This window comes from Anabrus simplex, chromosome 1 (genome assembly GCF_040414725.1).
Source record: "Anabrus simplex isolate iqAnaSimp1 chromosome 1, ASM4041472v1, whole genome shotgun sequence".
NCBI classification, from domain to species: domain Eukaryota; kingdom Metazoa; phylum Arthropoda; class Insecta; order Orthoptera; family Tettigoniidae; genus Anabrus; species Anabrus simplex.
In genome coordinates, this window is record NC_090265.1 from 389,416,652 (window position 1) to 389,436,528 (window position 19,877).

General features: G+C 38.1%; 1 protein-coding gene across 2 annotated transcripts in view; it reads left to right on the forward strand.

Annotated features, from left to right (window-relative positions):
- LOC136856825 (protein argonaute-2) overlaps positions 1-787 on the forward strand; it is a 467,999-nt gene extending 467,212 nt beyond the window's left edge. For both annotated transcript variants that reach the window (XM_067134979.2, XM_067134978.2), the window contains exon 22: positions 349-787. In XM_067134979.2, the coding sequence (XP_066991080.2) occupies positions 349-442 (94 nt within the window). In that variant the 3' untranslated portion in view covers positions 443-787. The remainder of the gene's footprint in view (positions 1-348) is intronic.
- The last annotated feature ends 19,090 nt before the right edge of the window (positions 788-19,877 follow it).

Sequence of the window (19,877 nt, forward strand, 5' to 3'; positions counted from 1 at the left end):
TATTCATGGAACTTACATTTGCAGTTTTCTTGGGGTTAGGAAATTGCCTGTAAGTAAAACAGCAAATAGAAATCATACTGACCAGATATGAAATTTCAGAATACTTGTTTGTTTACAACAAATCCTTTGTGCAACATGTTAACAATACAGATTTGTTTTCCCTGTTTAGAGATGTCTTTTTTTCAGCTTTCTGTTTTCATTAAGTGTATATTAGTTAATTTCTTTCCATGAGAGTTATTGGCTAGCAATGTGTGAAGTGTTTTCTTTGAAACAACATGGTTTATTAATTTTTTCGTTGAAAATTATATACATTTTGATATTTTAAGTAGTATTTCTTTTATCCCTTAGGCGTGAGATCCAACTCGACAACCTCCAACATGAGCAAGATATGAGCAAAATCAAGGATTACTTGGTCAAAGATTTTCCTATGTTCTTTGTGTGAAGCTGCTTTTCATCACATGCATGGATATTTTTGTAGGAACTTTATTTTAGTATTTGAATGCATTCAAAGAATAATCTGCAAAGCATATTGTATTCCCACATAGTATTAAACTTGACTGTTTTTTAAAATTCCAATGATTTTTGTATAAAAGTTTTGATAACTTTCTGTCTTCCCTGACAGGGATAATCATGATGAGAAAGACTTACATTTGTAAAATACTTTGAAATATTTTTAAAAGTCTTTTTTTCATTGTAACTAGTTTTTCTTGAATTAGAGACACTTCAAAATAAATAATACTTGTTTCTTTATCTGTATATTCAGAAAATAAAGATTTTTAGCTATTGCCATTTATTTCTTTATAAGTATTCAAGCCAGGCTCCTTACTTTTATCTTTTCTATCCAACCTACCGTGATGTTACTGGATTTGTGAGGTCTAGCAACCTCTTAATTTTCTTTGTTTCCTTTCTTCAACTGATACCTTCATTCCTGAAAGAGTCTGATCTCGTCTTTCAACATAAAGGGTACTTCAACGGACATACATAAACAATACAAAAGTATAACGAAATCAAATAATTTTCAAAATACATGGGAAATCATACAAGTGATGGAAGGATATGGAAGTGAGTTGGACCAGATCTGAGGTTCATAGCCTGTGTAACTGGGATCAATCTAGAATTAAGATTCGTAGAAAATATATTTATTAAAATTAGCCTAATAGAAATATAGAAATAGTAAAAATAAAATGTTTTAACCATTACCAGGCATTGTGACTCTGTTACTGCATATATAGAAAACCTACCCAAACTGGTAATGCCATCTCAGTGGATTCGTTGCACCCTCACGCCCATGGAAGGGCAACCTATTTTAGCATGGTCAATAGAGCCTCCACCATTCCCCTATCTAAAAAAAATAATGGAGAAATTAAATACCATTCATAACAGTGCCAAAAAGAATGTATACAATAGGCATTTTATTGAAAAAATAATATATAAAGTGAAACATGGTCCTTCGTCTATGAGTCTGCATATTCAGGATTTAAATCATGAATTTATATCTATTGAACAAGATTTGGAAATACTTAAAGTACCCAATAGGTGTTACACTCAACATTATGGAAAATTGTTTCATCCACTTGGATCCGTATACAAACACAAACTTTAATCTTAATGAAATCTCAGAAAAATCTAACACTCCATATGATACAATCATTCTGATTTATAATAAATACAGTTTGAACAAAAATAAAAATCCCTACTTCAAGTGACCTCTCATTCCACCTCATCCATCTGCCCTGCATTAAATTGTAGCCACACCTCCCCTCCCTTGTAACTATCCCCTTTCCTCCTTTTCCCTTCCGATACACGTCCCTCTCCGCTTGATCAGTTGTTCTTTGTTCCTGGGTATGTGTGCATAGTTTGACCTCGTGAAGGAGTAAGTATCATGCAACTTTGATTAGCTACTTGTTCCTTTTTATCACATGCGTTTATTCCAGTTTTCTTCTCTTTTCAGACCTATTTACACAGCACGAGCCCCATTGACAAACAGCTCATCAATTACGATTTTGACTCAAGTCCTTTTGGTTTTGCAAGTCAATGTCCCTTCTATCAAATAATTCAGTCGTACCATCTCAAGTCTACTCATTGTGTAAATGTTTGTTTAAACACAGCTGTGTTGCATTTGACACAAATCTCACCGACACATGTTACTCAGCAAGGCAGACTTTTACCAACTAACCACACAAGATGGTTATTTTAATTTTCATTACCACTGCAACAGCTTAGCTCCAATTTTAATATTGTATGTGTAACAGCCCAGGTCCAATTTTAATATTTAAATAGTACATGTACACTGTTCATTTTAGTTTCATACCAATGATATTGTCACACATGACAAAATTCAAATAGTGGACTTTAAATTCACTAATGATAGTATTATAGACTGAGAGATTTTTTTACTCTTTTGTACAATAATGTGTAATATGTACATAAAATTTTCAGTGCGTTAATTTGGTTGTACTTGGACTTTCTGTTGTCAATTTTAGTCCATGGCTGAAGACGACCCATAATGGGGTCGAAACCAGTCCCAGTGTATAAGTGATTTGACATCATATTAAATGGCAGTGAATAGGTGGACCTTCATTTGTATTTAATCTAGTCAGGATGAACTTAAATCAAATTTAAATCCTGTCGGGATGAACTTAAAGCCGGCATGAACAGGATTATAGCTGAGTTGAATGAACTTAAGGGTGGACAGTACAAGTCTGAGAAGAAGCTGCAAGCAAGCTCTTGAATTAGGATTAAAAAGTGACATGCAGAACATAAGTGAAATGGTTGATAAACAGTTCAAAGCTATACCTGAGATAGTGGAATCTGGTGTTTGAGACTTGAGGTATGAGATGAACGATCTACAGAGAAGGATGACAGCCCTAGAAACCAGACTGAGGCTTATCACCAGCAACAGTTGTACACTATTACATATTGAGCTACATTCCAGACCCAAATCAAGACTGTGGCTAACCAAAATAGCTGGATGCTGGAATAGAGGGCCATACAACTAATTGCTAGCTTGTATGGACGAGTGACAGAGGTGCTTCACAGTTTCTGGTCTGGTCGGGCCCCATGTATAAAGAGATCATGAGAGCACTAAAGGGAATCTATGGTGACACTACAGTGACCACCAGCTGGCAACCACCTACTGAACCCAGCTGAAGAAGCGATCAAACTGCATGGGTGAATCACTGCAGGAATTCGCTGTGGAGGTAATATAGCTGGCCCACAGGGCATTAGCCGTCAGGGGGAAAGAGAGCACGGAGGTTAGCTCATCTCCATTGGAACATCATTTGCCACTGTTGGGATGCTGAGGCTTAGGAGGAATCAGCTGCTGGGCAATGTGGAAAGTGCAGAAATCTGAGGATAGAGTACCGACAGGGAATTGAGAAGAGCAGTGAGGAAAGAACAAGAAGAGGGGCTTGTCAGCACCATCTTCACTATCCCAAAAATGGAGTGGTGCCAGTCGACAGGCAGCACCCCAGTTCTAGCATCAAGTTCATTGTGGTTGGCCCCATGTTCTTCAACACTTCCTCCGTAATTCCAGTTACCCCTGGTGATTTCTCATTCCTTATTTGGCTGATGGCTTTCTTGTCTTCTGGACTCAGAACAAAGGGGATGAGATCTGGACTGGGGCTGCCTGGCCTTGTTCCTCCTTGAATAACTTGGTATAGTATGTTTGCCATACTTCCTTGATGCCCAATGGATCCGTTACCCTATTCCCTTGTTCGTCTTTCACGACCTGGGTCTGGGGCTTGAAATCCCTTGTGACATTCTTAACTGTCTTGAATAGCTCATGCAACTTGTGTCTTTCAGTGTAGTGTTGCAAGTCGGTGTACGTTATATGTTCTTTGAGAGAGAGCATTCTTGCCCTGTCTGCTAGCTTGTTTGATCTGTTGATTGATCTGGATTATCTAGTAGAGATGAATACTAGTAAAAGGGAACACAGTGCATAACCTAACTACTCACGGGTGGGTAACAGCTAGTAAGGGAACATGTTTTGCATTTACGGCTGTTATTCTCTGCCCTAGCGATAACTATAAGAATTAAGACCTCGTCAGTTCACAAATACGAGTTAGGCAGGTAAGTAGCTAGCAAGGGACAGTACGCATATAAGCATCTACTATAGCAGCCATCTTCCTTCTTTACTGGTCTTGTTTTTGCCAGTGCATTGAGCAAGTTATATGGCAACAACAACAGTATGAGATGAAGTGCACCAAGAAGTGAGGTACGTATATTTTAATTTTTTTAAGGAGGTTCAGGAAAATATGCAACTTGCAATGTCTTAGATATAACCATAAAAAGCATATCTACCAGGAAAGGTGGCAAACAAACTTGGTGAACCACGGTCAAATAAAGCTGGGCATTTTGGGCAATTGATTTCCTTCACCAGCTTTGCATAACAAGGAAATCATGTAATATATTACTACAGTTTTGAGAGACCATTGCATTGAAAATAAAAGTTTGTAAAGGCAAATCGTGGCATTCAGTTCTCGACACTTCCAAAAGTAGCTTCACTTACTGCAGTTGTAGCAGGAATGCAGAGAATATTTGTAAGGACATTCAGCCTTGCAGCCTTGATGACGGAAGAACAAGCCTTGCTCCAGGATGTGCTAATCACCAACTCTTTTTGCATAGTAATTTAAAACAATGAGATTTGTAAGAACCATACCATAGTATACAAACACCAAAATAATAATAATCTGGTTGGTATGAGATATGTTCGTAAACATCCATTATTTGTTTTTAGCTACAGTATATGAATAAACTTCAGAAGTGAAAACATGTTCTTATTTATTTATTTGTTCATTTATTCTTTCATCGTATTGTTTACCACTAGGAATATATTACATAAATTAATTTTCTTATGTCTGATACTGTTAATATTATCAGTAGTATATATTCCTTTGTTTTACAAATGTATACATGTATATTTTAATTATTTTGGTATATTAAATTTGGTCAGCGAAAATAATGCGAATAATATTTTAATGAGGATAATGTCAAGAAAAATCAGTGACATTAGTAAATATTTAATTAGAATATTTTATTATTTAAAATTATATTTTCAATACGAAGAAACAAGATGTAATGTGAAATAAAAATAGCAGTGCACAGCAAATGGGTACAAGAATACACACATCGGTTGTGGCCGTGAACACTGGTAGTGAATCAGCCAAATTGAACAAACTCGAGTAGAACTGGTTTGCCTTACAGACAGCATGAACTCTGCAAAATAAATGCAGAGTTGACAATCATGAAAGCAGGTAACAGGCACTATTTTGCTCATCTCTCTTATCTGGTCCGTACTGCCCGCATCACCCATACTGCACTTGAATTGCTGCCTCTGTTATATAATCCGTAAGGTGTCTTCGCTTATCCAACTCTCTTCTGGGTCTTGCTTGTTCTGCATTCCTTCACTGCTTCCACTATATGTTCTTTAATAATTTCCCAAACTTCAGTGACATCCTCGTTCATTTCAATAGTGAGCTTCTCTTCCAGCTTTTGTTGGAAAACTTCTTTGTCAGTGACTATCTGTATGACATTTTGCCTCTTACCTTTCTTCAAGGATTTGTGAAGATAACCAGAAGAAATCTGTGCATGTGAGTTGCATTCTCCTCCAGGTTTGGTCTTCACAGTCTTGACTGACAACCTCCATCTTTTCTGAACTAGCATGTAGTCAATTTTATTTTGGTATTTTCTGTCTGGGCTGATCCATGTCTACAATCTTTGAGGATGGTGTTTGAAAGTGAGGTTTCTGATAAATAGGTCATAGTCTAAGAAGGCAAATTGAATGTGCCACCCTCCTCACACATTTCTTACTCCAAGCCCAAAAGTCCCTACCAGCCCCTGAGATGACCCTCATCTGTCTTGTCCACATTGGAGTTGAAGTTTTCAATCACAAGTACCTCTTCTTTCTTTGGTATTCTCTTCAGTAGATATTTACTACATGTATATTTCATCCATCTCCACATCAGTGGCATTAATTGTGGGCATGTATACCTGAATCGGATGTATGTTCCTTAGTTGGGCTGTAAAGGTTATCATCATCACTCTGTCACTGATGGGATAGTATGAGATGGCATTCTGAGACAAGTAATTCTCTTGCTAATGATGAACGTGACTCCATTCTGTCCTCACTCCTTCCCATTGGATATTTTAGAGCATATGGTGTTCTATGAGGAAGTGGCCTTGATCTGCCTGAGTGTCTCCAAGATCCTGTAAATTTCAATTTTCTTAATCATGAGCTCTCATTCAAAGATACTGAGCTTCCTGGTCTGTAGAAGTCCTCTTACATCCCATGTGTCTGTTGAGAGGTTTTCCTCAATTGCAATTTAGAAATAAGATCAGAAGCACATTTCCCATACGAAACCTGTCTTGCCACCTCAGCATACTTTGTATCACATTCATGCTGCCTGACCCAGAATTGAGCAATGCCTAACACTAGATGAGTTGCTTGGCACAATTTCTTCTCTTTTTTTTGAGTGTGTCCTTGGTAAGATACAGGAGTGGTTTACCATTGCCTTCTCCCTCACAGTGATCATCTGCATCAAAAAATCTCTTATGTCTCTGCTGTTCAAAAAAAAAAAAAAAAGGCCACAGATGCCCCTAACATGTTGAACAGACACTGCTTTAATGGTATGGGTATGATTTTGTATACCCTTGGGCCCATCACCCCACCTTAAGGCCACTTATAACAGGACTCTAAACACATAATGTGCCTTATCTCACAATTTTCCCGGTCCTGTCAATTATGGTTTAATATTCATGTAAGTTTACCTGTATTTAGCACAACCTGTCTGATGGGAAATGGAAGGAAATTTTGCGACTATAACATAAAAAATATGTGAATTTCCTTCTTAATCCTTTACAATACATACGTAATCCTAATTGATCAATCCAATCAATCAACTCAGTCAATGGACCAGGGCATCATTAATTGTTTTAAGATTAATTACAGAAAACTGATAATAGCACTATTGCTTGCAAACATGGAATCAGCAGCCTCTGCCACCGAACTAAGTCTGTCTCTGTGTTCGATGCTGTAATTTGCAATTTGGGTCACAGAAACAATGTATGGGGTGTTGCCAAATATGGTACGTCGATGCTTTCACAAAGCCAAGTTTGTCATACACCCAGACGAAGGAACCATAATCAAGATATTAACATTAAATACTTACGAAAGTTTTTACTCCTAAAGCGAAGTTATAGGTACATGTTTCGTCCCTCTTGAGAACATCCTCAGCCTAGCGAAGAACGAAAGTTAAATTAAATTAGAATATCAAAAAAAAAAAGTGTTATATACATATCTACAGAAAATCGAAGTTACATGGTCTTAGTGTGCCATTTCACAACAAAGTGGTGGCGTGAAATCCATTTCAAACACTCATCGTTGTTCAAGTATAAAAGATTCTTACGTTTGCTGACACAGGTTAAGAGAGAAAAAACATGACTAGCAGTTCAGTCTTGGTTCTATGCTGCTAATCGTAAAATGTGTTCCATGAGTGGCTTAATGGGTAGTAAACATTGTGTGGTAAAATTAGACTGTTAACACGGGCAACTTTTTATAAGTTGAAAAGCCAGGCTTGGGTTGTATGGTTTCAATCATGGAGTAAGCTAGAATAAAAATAGGTTCTTGAGAAATTGTGTAAAGGTAAACAAGATCGAAAGGTAAAAGGATTATAAGACATATCTTGAGTACATACATTCCTTGCCAGTTATTATGTGTCTTGGTAGACAAGCCGTGTGCTGTGTACAGAATGTTGTCTATTTTTGGCTGGAGGTAACGCCCAAGTGGGGGAAAGCTTGAAGGAGTCAAGGGGAATGGTGACTGGTGACTGGGGGAAGAAGTAGGGCAGGCTTGTATTCTCATTGGGCTTTCTGCCATGAGCTCCCACATATCGGACTCAAACCATTCTTTTTCTACAATAGAACAAGATCTTTCCATCCTCCAAACAGCTAATAAAGGTACCTTACTCAATATTTACGAAAATATCTTTAACATAGACTGAAGTACAAACCCCAATGGTAACCTGAATGAAATATCAGAGAAAGTTCCCTTGCAAAAAATAGATCTTTGTGAAAATTCTAGAGTGTCTAAAACATAGATTGCTTTTTTTTTTTTTGTACAAATTTTTTATGAAGATCTTTTTACACAGAATCAGCTCTATCCTTGACTCAGCCTGGCAAGTTGAACAAGCAGGATTCTGCAGCAGCTTTAGCACAATGGACCACATTCTGGCTCTGCATGAAGTGATTAGCAGAGCAAATGAATACCAGATGCCTCTGTGCATAGCTTTTGTTGATTTTGAAAAGGCATTTGATACAATCAGCCATTCCGTTATCTTACAAGCCTTAGATGAGCAGGGAGTTGAAATGGCTTATATCAGAGTTCTCAATAACATCTACAAGACCTTTTCAGCCTTTGTTAATGTCAGTGAAGCAACTTCAGAATTCCGTATCAGAAGAGGTGTTAAAGAAGGTGATCCAATCTCTCCAAAGCTATCCTCAGCTGTTTTGGAGATGGCAATGTCGAAGTTAAATTGGGAAGGAAGGGGTATAAGGATCAATGGCAGAAGGCTTAACAACTTGAGATTTGCTGATGACATTGCATTACTGGCAAATGACAATGACGAACTCCAGACATTAGTTACTGATCTTGCCATGGAATGTGAGTCAGTCAGCTTGAAGATGAACCTTTCCCAAACAAAAAAGTCATGTCCAACAAGTGGGTCACAGCAAGAATTGTGAACATCAACAACATGCCGTTAGAGGTCAATGAATATATCTATCTGGGCCAGTTGATGAATATGAAAGGTGATATAAGACCAGAAATTTTTCGACGCATTAAGCTAGGATGGCAGGCATATGGAAGAAACTCGACTGTCTTCAGATCAAATATGTCAGTAACTCTGAAGAAAATAGTATATGATCAGTGCATTCTACCTGTGCTCACTTATGGCTGTGAGACCTGGACACTGAACGAATTTACATAAGGGAAACTTAGGACAGCACAGAGAGGCATGGAAAGGTCAATGCTGGGTTTCATAAGGAAAGATAAGAAGAGAGCAGATGACATCATATCAGTCACTAAAGTTAATAACATTCTTGAGAGAATAGCCACCTTAAAATGGCAATGGGCTGTACATATTGCTCGAAGGGAAGATGACAGATGGACGAAGCCAGTGTTAGAATGGAGTCCAAGAGATCATCAAAGGCCTAGAGGAAGACTGTCAGACAGATGGGACAAAGACATCAAGAGAATAGCTGGTGCTACCTGGCAGAGAACTGCACAAGACCATTCAACCTGGAGAGTTCTGCTAAAGACTTACCTGAGTTCACGACTTAAAGAGGCCACGTCATGTAATGATAGAATTGGCTGATGATGAATGTATAGAATATTCTTAATTGTTCTTGTGCCTCTTACCATTCTGGAAGTTACAGTGTGTTTCACAATTATGGATTACAATATATATATATATATATATATATATATATATATATATACCGTACACAGGTAATAATAAGTTATAATATTAATTTACAGGTATTTACATTAACTGAACTGATATAAATGTATAAGTACACCACATTTCATAACCTCACACACAATATGATCATTCGGTTAAATAATAATAATAATAATAATACTAATATTTTCATTTATTTCATTTCTTTCCATTTCTGTTCATGGTAAAATATTTTGCTGTTTATGTATTGAATTTTATCAGAGAAATTGTATATTTTGTATAAACTACAACCCTAGCATACCTTATGGTAAAATAGGGTTCATAACACTTTGGAGATTAAATAAATAAATAATATTTTCATGACATAACCTCCCACACAACGTCATCGTATCGTAATAATAATACAAATACTAACTGGATGTAACACTTCACAGCCATTCATAAAAGTAATAATAATAATCGTAAAATAATAATAATTATTATTTGAGCTCAATATCTGCATTAGTTACCCATGGATGAGAGAATATTGTTTTCAAATTTGTACCTGTTATCGTACTAGCGTTATTTTCCTCCCCTATAACTCGAAACAATTTCCACACTTTGTCACACTTGTCGACTTTGCCTTGGACGTAGATTGTATCTTCTTTCTTCCTCGCTGTCGCTGGATGTGCTCTCCTCCTGACCAGCATGTGCCGTGTCAGGGGTCGGGGTTGTCTCGCTGCCAGCCTCTTCCCCGATGATAGTCGATGTATTCTCCTCCCGATGACCAGATGGTGCTGTGTCATTAGTAGGCTCTCCTGCAGGCTTACTCTGTATGCGCAGTGGTTGGGTGACTCGCCGCAACTCCGATGTGTGGCCCTTGACTGCAGGGTTGGTCTTCAGTAAGTAGACCCCATGGCCCAACCGTGTTTCCACCTCGAAGGGACCAACCCACTTAGGTGCAAGACCTGTGAGAAACCCTGCAATCTTATTACTGACTGGATGGTTACGTCGCAGTACTTGTTGGCCTGGTAGGAAGATCTGCATCTCTTTGAGATCTTGAGCCTTAGCCTGGGTAAGGGATCTCTTCTCAGCCAAAGCTTGCTTCTCCTTGATGTTCTGCTGCTGCTGCCACTCTGCTAGATAACAGCTGCATCATCTTGACCTGAAACGGATGGTGGACAAATCTCCCAATCCCCAGTGCCGTACAGCTGTCGACCAAGAAACAGCTCTGCTGGGGAATAGCCGGTGACACGGTTGGCGCGTCGTCACAGGGCAAAGAATGACTGCGGTATCTGACGGTCCCACAGTCGATGTTCTTTGTCTATCAGGTGGACTCGTAGCATCCTTTTCATCTCCTGGTTCCATTGGATTTGCCCTTGGGTTGTAGATAAGGGTGGTCAAGTGCTCCACACCCCATTCCATCATCATTTGCTCCCACTTCCTCGACGTGAACTGACTCCGTTGTCTGACAGAATGCACCGTGGATAACCATAGCAGCTGAATACCCCGCCTTGTAGCAGGCTGATGATACGTCCCGTCATGGCTTCAGGTATCGGAAAGGCCTCAATCCATCTTGTGAAGAGGTCTGTGATTACTAGGAGTCCTGTTTTACCCCGTGGTGTTCTAGGGTAAGGACCCATCAAGTCCAGGGACCTCCCACGGGCGTTGTGGCTGTCTTCCTCGTTGGCTGACATCTGCCTTCCTGTTGCTTACCTTGGTGCAGGCACAGATGTAGCACCCCTTCACGTTGTCCAGGATGTCTTTCCGCATGTTGATCCAGAAGAATCTTCGTTGGATGGACTGATTCAGTCATATGAAGGCTCATGGCCGAGTATTTCCTATATTTCTCAGCATTAATATGTTCCTGGTATCTTACTAAGAAATTACGTCCTGTTTGCCCAATATATGAATTGGCACAGTTTGAACATTTAAATTTGAATTTAAATATCTGTTATTACTTGCAATGCTTTTTACATAGGGAATCATAGTTCTGCGCTTTAAACTCGTGTTAAATATAAATCCACTAAAAATAAGATACAGGGCAAATAAATTATGGAGAAATTTCTGCTACATGATGTTTTATTTGATCCTATGTTCATGTTTATGAAAATGAAGTGTGTTTTCTTTCAACATTACAATCTCATACTTCACTCTTCTGTACCTTCTTGAATTTAACAAAGATGCTTCTTGTACTTCTTACTGTATATCTAAGATATTGAAAGGATTTTTATTAGTCAGCAGTGGAAAATAAGTTAAATAATTAACACACACAGCATTAGTTAATCATTATCAATTTTCCTGGATAGGAGCTGCCTAGCCTAGGCAGTAAAGGCGGACTCAGTTCACCGTGAAAGCCGCTGGTTCAATTCCACATTATCATCATCATGAATTCACTCTTAAAACTGGTTTGTCCCTGCGATGAGTCTTCTCCAAATTAATCTGTCTTTGGCTGTTCTTTTAGGTTCTTCATAATTTTTTACACGAGTAAAACTGAAGAACATCTCCATAATTGTTTTCTTTGGCCTCCAACGAGAGCGTTTTCCAGGTATTTTGCCCTCAAGTATTTAAATGATTACACTGCCATGTTGTAATTTATTCCTTAGCCATGTTGATTTTTTTGATTAGCTATCGCTTGACAATGAAAGTTGAAAAGATTGCTCTTCCTAATCAACACAAAATATACTTAAAAGAATTATCTTTTTTTGAGGACCAGAAATTTACGGATAAATTTAAAATATAAATTAGCACACATTAAAATCTTCTTGACCGGGCAAGTTAGCTGTGTGGTTAGGGCCGTGCAGCTGTGAGCTTGCATCCAGGAATAGTGTGTTTTTACCCCACTGTCATCTGCCTTAGTAGCGTAATGGTTAGTGTTATTAGCTGCTGTCCTCAGGGGCCCGGGTTCGTTTCAAGGTACTGCCAGAAATTTAAGAATGGCAGGAGGGCTGGTATGTAGTTGAAATGGTACATACAGCTCACCTCCAATGGGGGTGTGCCTGGAAAGAGCTGCACCACCTCGGAATGAGAACACAAATTTTTTTTTTACCCCACTGTCGGCGGCCCTGAAGATGGTTTTCCATGGTTTCCTATTTTCACATCAAGCAAGTGCTGGGGCTGTACCTTAATTAAGTCCACGGCCACTTCCTTCCCACTCTTAGAAATCAAAATTGTAAAAAATAAAAAACTTCTTTTACAAACATAGAGTAAACGAGCACATCATGTCTAATAAGAATTAAACATAGATTTCATTATGTAGTCCGTTTGAACTTCATAATATAGATTTGTATTAATCTATAGAAGTCCTTATCAGTACTGATATATATTAATGCACCTGTGTATATGATATAATTAAATCATAGTCTATATGACTTGTTTTATAAACCTCTATTTACATTACAATGTAACAATCTTTTGTTCGGTTTAAAGTTCGTGTTTATCCTTGTGGACATTTTAATTTGACTGTTAAAATTCACTGTCGACTCTAATGTATACTGATATACTTGAATACATCTGAACTTCTATTAAGTACAATGTTGGGTATTCAGCCCGAAGGCTGGTCTGATCCTCAACAGTTCCACCAAAGGCTATCATAGACAGCCTAGGCATCACTGAAGAGGCATACTAAGGAGATGAGGAGTGACATAGTTTCCTGTTGCTTTTCTCACCGAGCCAGAAGTTGCTATTGCATATCAGTCTGCCAAGCCCACTGAAATGCATGCACCAACCAACCCTATCGGTGATATTTTCACACCAATCATAACAGGGAATGGCTGCATAAGGAATGGTATTACTAGCATTGCTCATACCTCGGTCACTTTCATATTGTCAAAGCTAAGGATGAGACTGAGACAGGTCAATGAAAGTAACAAATTGCTCTAGCCCATACCAGAAGACATAGAGCACTGTTAACACTACATCTCGCCAGCAAGGGCTCATTAAGTACATTAAATTAAAATTTGGTCCATTTGACCTATTTATAAAACTTCTTTACAAACATCTTGTACAGTTTCCTTGATGTTTAAAATCTTAAAATACATCCTTGACTGCCAGAAAGTTGATAATCTTTGCTCTATGTGCATATTTAACCAGAAAATTACTTGAGGTTGTATTGATAATATTGAAATGTTGACTTGTTTACTGTGTGAGGGAACATTGTTCACAATTTCAGTTGCTGATATAAATTTTCAATGTTGTTGAACGAAAGGAATCCTGTATTTGAAAAGTATATCTTGAATCTGACTGAAGGTAGATTGGATGTCTAAAAGAAACATGGAAAATGACAAATAAATATTTGAATGAATAACTATGGAATGTGTAGTCTACCCGTTATCTACTTTAAACTTACACCTTCAAGTAAGTGCCTGTTGGTCGTGTTCTCCATATACTGCTCGTTATTATCTTTGTGTTGCTCACTTCCATGTGGGATGGTAGGGGAGGGATCAGATTTTCATTGTCATCGTAAATCATCAACGTAGGTATTGCTTGTCAGAGACTCGCTAGAGTACATCCACATTGGTCATCTTCTCCACCCAAAATAGCTTAGGAAAAAAGATTTCTACTTCTGGAGAGGAACATGATCCTTCAATTCACTCAGCTTGCAATAAAAATAAGTTCCATGTTAACTACTGGGGGCAAAGGCAGCCAATGGAGATACCCACTCTATACCATTAGTGCTGAGGTGACGCGTAGTGGAGTCCTTTACGTTCCAGTCCTCCAAGGGCGTTCATGACCTTACTGAGATGGGAAATTTGAAACTTCCTTCAGTTAATTTATAACTGTTAGATTCTTCAGTCTGTCAGAACTAATTTATGCATCAATAAAATGTAGAATTTAACTGTTCATGCATAAATTACTTTTGACAAGCTGAAGAACCTAACAGTTATAAATTAACTGAGTCGAAACCAAAAAGGATTGGCTCCCCTTATAACAAACTTCCATCGGTTGGTGAAAAACAATGTTCGATCTTTTCATTCCCCTTGTGCATTTAGCATAACGTCCAATTCATGTACAAACGTCACAAATTCGGAACTGTACTTCTTGACAATTGCTGAAATCGAAATTAAATAAAAGGAAACATTTAAGTATATAACATATACACAAGAACTTAGTGATATAATTCCACTTTCATTCACTCTGAATCCGATTACTTTAACTCAGAATCCTCAAATCACTTTCATCGTTTGTATTCTGTGCTATATTAATGATGTTGTCAATAACACTTTTCACTACTCCGTTGCACCCCCAGTATTCCTCTTCCTGCTCGTGCACCTTCTTTAGTATCCATTGGCAGCATTGATTCCTCTAAGATGAGTTTTTGCAAATTTGCAGCAGTCATATCTTCCATAATGTTGTGATCTCTGAAAACACACTTTTTCACCAGCACTTATTCAGTTGCAGTTAGATCACAATTATATATGGTAGCAGATGTATGACAGTATAGCCATTTTCTACAGCCATAACGTCCACAACAAAGGTTTATTCGGCAGGTCTGTTGGCTGATATGAAGCCATTAGGACATCACCCAATAGTATCGGGTGTATAGCAAAGAGGACATAATAGATGTTTAGCCTATCTGGTACATCCAGGTTCATGGAACATGCCCGGTTGCAGAGCTCTGGCTAGTATATGGAGTGTCTACTGTCTCACTAAATATTAATTATGGTCATGCAGACTGGATGCTGAAAGTCTCAACAGTCTATCATGTATATGCAACACGTTTTAAGAATCATTGTCAGTGGAGACCTGCAGTAACATTCTTGTATACTTCAGTTGCCCTTACCAGAGTGAGCTTCTATGCTGCATGGTAGTATTGTTAAAAAGACAGCATGAAGTTATCACAAGCTGAGGCATGAATATTTGCTGTTAAGAAATTATGGAGTTACCTTGGCTATAAAATCCAGAAGTTTATTATAAATTTGAATTTCCAGATTAAAATATCTCAAAACAATCGGAAACATCTTCCTATTTTTGTGGTTTGAGGCATCACTTGCTATAAATAATAATTTACTTGACTTATTGGGATCATTTAAAATTGTAACAAAATCTGGAACACTTTTAGGAGCTTAAACTTCTTTCACTATTGCTTCAGCTTTTGTGCGCCCGCATGCTTCACGACGTTAACATTGCAGGCCAAGTTATTGTAGCTGAGGTTGTTTCACTGTGTGATACACAAATGTCTATTCTGCTGTAGCACTGCTAATGCAAGTAAGTGCAGGTTGTGCTGACTCATTTGCAAGCTGGGCCACATGAACCCGGTGTGTGTATTTCAACGTGTGTTTGAATCATTGGTGCTGTCTCACACAGCCAGAAAATTCATGCTACTAACACATGCATATTGTTGACATTAAGTGTTTCAGATAGAAAGTTACGATCTTAAAACAGTGTCAGTTTAGAGACTCTCTGGACACGGTCCAGTGTGCTTTGCTTAACATAGTAGGTACCGGTACTGGAGTTTTGCTGAGTTGTAATTCACTGTCTAGAATCATACTGAGGGACGTTATACATTCTCAAAGAAGGAAAATATGTTATAGCGAGCTAAAATTCCAATAAATAAATTAAGAACAGGCATTTAATTTTTATTCTCAATAAAGCATGGGCAGCATAAGTTGTGGGTAAGAGCGAGAGGACTATCTGAAATATTGCCCAAGAATCTGCTTCTGGATTCTGGATTTTATAGCCAAGGTAACTCCGTAATTTCTTAACAGCAAAGATTCAAGCCTCAGCTTATGATAACTTCATGCTGTCATTTTAACGGTACTATCAATGCAGCATAGAAGCTCCCTCTGAAAGGGCAACCGAAGTAAACAAGCCTATCTGGTACATCCAGGTTCACTGAACATGCCCGGGTGCAGAGCTCTGACTAGTATATGGAGTGCCTACTATCTCACTAACAGACAAGACAAAAAAACGAATAGAACACAAGTTGAACCCTGGGGAAGCGACCATCACATCCCAAGAAAATCAATATTAATTTGATATGTCATTGGTATAATTTCCCTGGAACAAACGTGACATTTTGAGAATATTTAAGAAATTAGAAGACATTATTACTAAATTTATTTTGAACATTCTCTGAAATTACACATTTTTTAAACTGGTGCCGTATGATGTGAATAACCTTAGGAGAGTACCTGCCAAGAAAAAGCATAATATTTTTATCTCCTGTGTTGGCTGGCTGACTGTCCTTGTACTTAAATTTAGTTCTTTCTTATCTCAGACCCCTCCTTGCTCTACTGCTACAGGCTCCTTCCCGCTCCTAAAGTTAAGATTTTAACTTGCGTGAACAAACTGGAGATCACTGGAAATGGTAACTATCACTGGCGACCTCACATCAAAACAGCACTAATTCCTGAAGTGGGTAATATATATGTATGGTCATGGAGATCTCGAATTGATGTAGATAAGTAAAGATTAACTAACGAAAAGAAAAATTAGATCTTTCTTCAAAAGTTTTCTGCAACAATACCAGTATGTTATGAAATATCATTGCTTCATAAAAAGGGAATGAGCGTCGCTTTTCAATTCAATAATCTGCCACCTGGGTGACAGTGCTAAATACAGATCAATCCGATTAAGATATTCAACACATGATTCACTGTTCAAAATCAGTGTTGCAACAGTATGATTACCCACTAAACATCTGCTTGAAATCCACCGGAAATCACAAGTCCCCCTCCTTCCACTTAATTTTTTTTTTTCTTCTGCTAGTTGCTTTACATCGCACCGACACAGATAGGTTTATGGCGACGATGGGATAGAAAAGGGCTAGGAGTGGTAAGGAAGCGGCCGTGGCCTTAATTAAGGTACAGCCCCAGCATTTGCCTGGTGTGAAAATGGGAAACCACGGAAAACCATCTTCAAGGCTGTCGACGGTGGGTTTCGAACCCACTATTTCCCGGATACAAGCTCACAGCCCTTAAACTGTATTGAGTTTAAAATTTTAAATTATTCAAAAAATATTTCAGGATGAACTTGCCTAAAAGTCCAGTGAGAAATTAAATATTCCAGGATCATTAATGTAATTTTCAAGCACTTTGATGGAAGGTGCACAGGAAGAGGCAGGTGTAAAAACAGATGCCTGATATATTTTCACAGTCCTTCTCTTTGTTGTAATATTTCCTTTGGTAGTTCATAATTGTTGAAACATTATCATCTGTTATTCTGTTTTATTTCACAAGGAATACCAGTACCATACCAGATTTTTTTTTTTTAACGAGAGGTCAACACCCTACCTAAATTTGCTGAAATATTACTCGAAATAATACGCGATCCCGTACGGTATAGTATTCCAGTTAGTCGGATAGCTCAGAAAAATGAGCATGAAGTGAGAATCGATCCCCATCCTTCCGGCCTCAACTACCACCTGAGCCATTCGGCCAATCGGAAGATCATATCGCATAGTCCTTACGATCCGCGACAATTTTTTCAGCGCTTTATTTTCCTCGCAACTAATTAAATATTGGGTTGTAACACCCGGCAAATTTACAGCGGGGTAATGACCTCTCATTAGAGATATGAATCCTAACAAACAAACAGAAACACGTCTGGTGTTCCCCTTGTAGGCTAAGTCTTGCCGAATCGATAAAATCGAGTTTATTATTTCGAGTCTCGTTTTGTTTCTGGTTCTATAGTTTTAAAGATATTATACTCCGCACGGCCTTACTTCTAAATTGAAGTTTCGCAAAACAAATGAGCATCGCCTTCCCTCTGTTGCCAGGGCGCTACGCCCGCGAGAACAGCTGATGCAATATGACCGCGGTAAACAGCCCTTTTAAATTGTAATACAGTACTCAGAAAAACGAATGAATATGGATTGAAAACAAATTCACAAAAACTACACTTTCTAACAACATCTGGCACTAAAAAAGAATATATTATTAACAATAAAAGAGAATGAGGAAATAACACATCACTAACGGCTAATGGCTGGCACAGAAAGGAGGTTATGGCATACAAAGGAAACAATCTACTGATCTCAGAGTCACTGGAACCCTCCAACAATATGAAAAACACACTAAATATTGAAGGAAAATGCAAAAGATCGCGAACCGTACTGAATACCATACGCGCTGAGCGAGATAGGTTAACCACGTGGCGAATGTAAATATTAGAATTGGCAACTAGGTTTCGAGATCGTGCTCTGCCGATATAAATCGATATGAATGGCAGCTTGGGATTGGTTGGATGTCTATGCTTCAGCGCATAACCACCAGACAGAGCCAAAATCTGCTGAAACGTCAATTTAGAAGTAGAGCCGTACGGAGTATATATTACTTTACAAAAATAATGTTCTCTAGATTAAAGCGAGTTGAGACCAGGGGTTGCGTTCACAAAATACTACTCTCCAACTCCGAGTAAACTCGGAGTTAACTCTATCCGTTCATAAAAGTAAAGAGTCAACTCTACAAGGCGTTCAGAAAATGCTTTCGAGTTAACTTAGAGTATACTCTTTTTACTCTGCGTAAATAGGTGGGTAGATTTAACTCGACATGCGCAGTAATGCATTCATTGGTGGCGGTGAGAAATATTAACTTCGGCTATATTGACATGGCAATGAATTCAAATTATTTTTAGTTGTTGACAAAGAAGGGCGTTATGTATTGAATAAAGAAGGGGATATTTTCGTTTAAAACAGGAAAAATATGCACCGTGCCAATTTTAATAATCGGCGGAAATAACATGATTGAATTTTTATAAGAAAACCCATGTTATGAATGAGCAGCTGATTTATTAACCTCAACATTATGAGATTTCCTTGGGAAAATGCAACGTAACTTTTTAATATTTTAGATGACCTTCTGAATGAGACCATTTAATTATACGATCAGAAATACCACACAGTGCATTTATAATTCTCACGAAACCGATATGTACGAATCAGGTGCTAAAGAGCCAAATTACAACCAGAATTTTTTTTCGTGGGTCTTGCAATGGTCTTCCTCGTTCCCCGATTTTGGATTTAAAAAGTTTAGGGCCAATGACTCTGAGTACACGTTCGAATGCTGATCCGGCAATCGGAAATGTTGTTTAAATTCAGTTTCGTCGTAGTTGTTAACAACATAATCTTTACAGTTAGTTGTCCTAAATGGCCTATCCTGTATCATTCCCGAGCCGATCTATTGGTATTCATCATCAATGTAATCAGATTGTTCCTACGAGGTAAAGAATAACGGATACTGTTTTAAGGCACAACTTGGTGAGGAAAGTAGTAATAACTCATATAGCACGCTGCTATGAAGAAACTCGCCTAGAAATGAGACATTAAATTCCTCGCAAATGAGGTCATGGTAAAACAAATAACCTTCCTTAATTGATTAGCCATATTCTGTTACTCTGTATTCACTCGAAGCGTTCACGAAATACCGTTACTCAGAGTTAACTTTACCAGTTACTCCGCGATACTCTACTCTACTCCAACTCTACTCGGAATCGTATTTT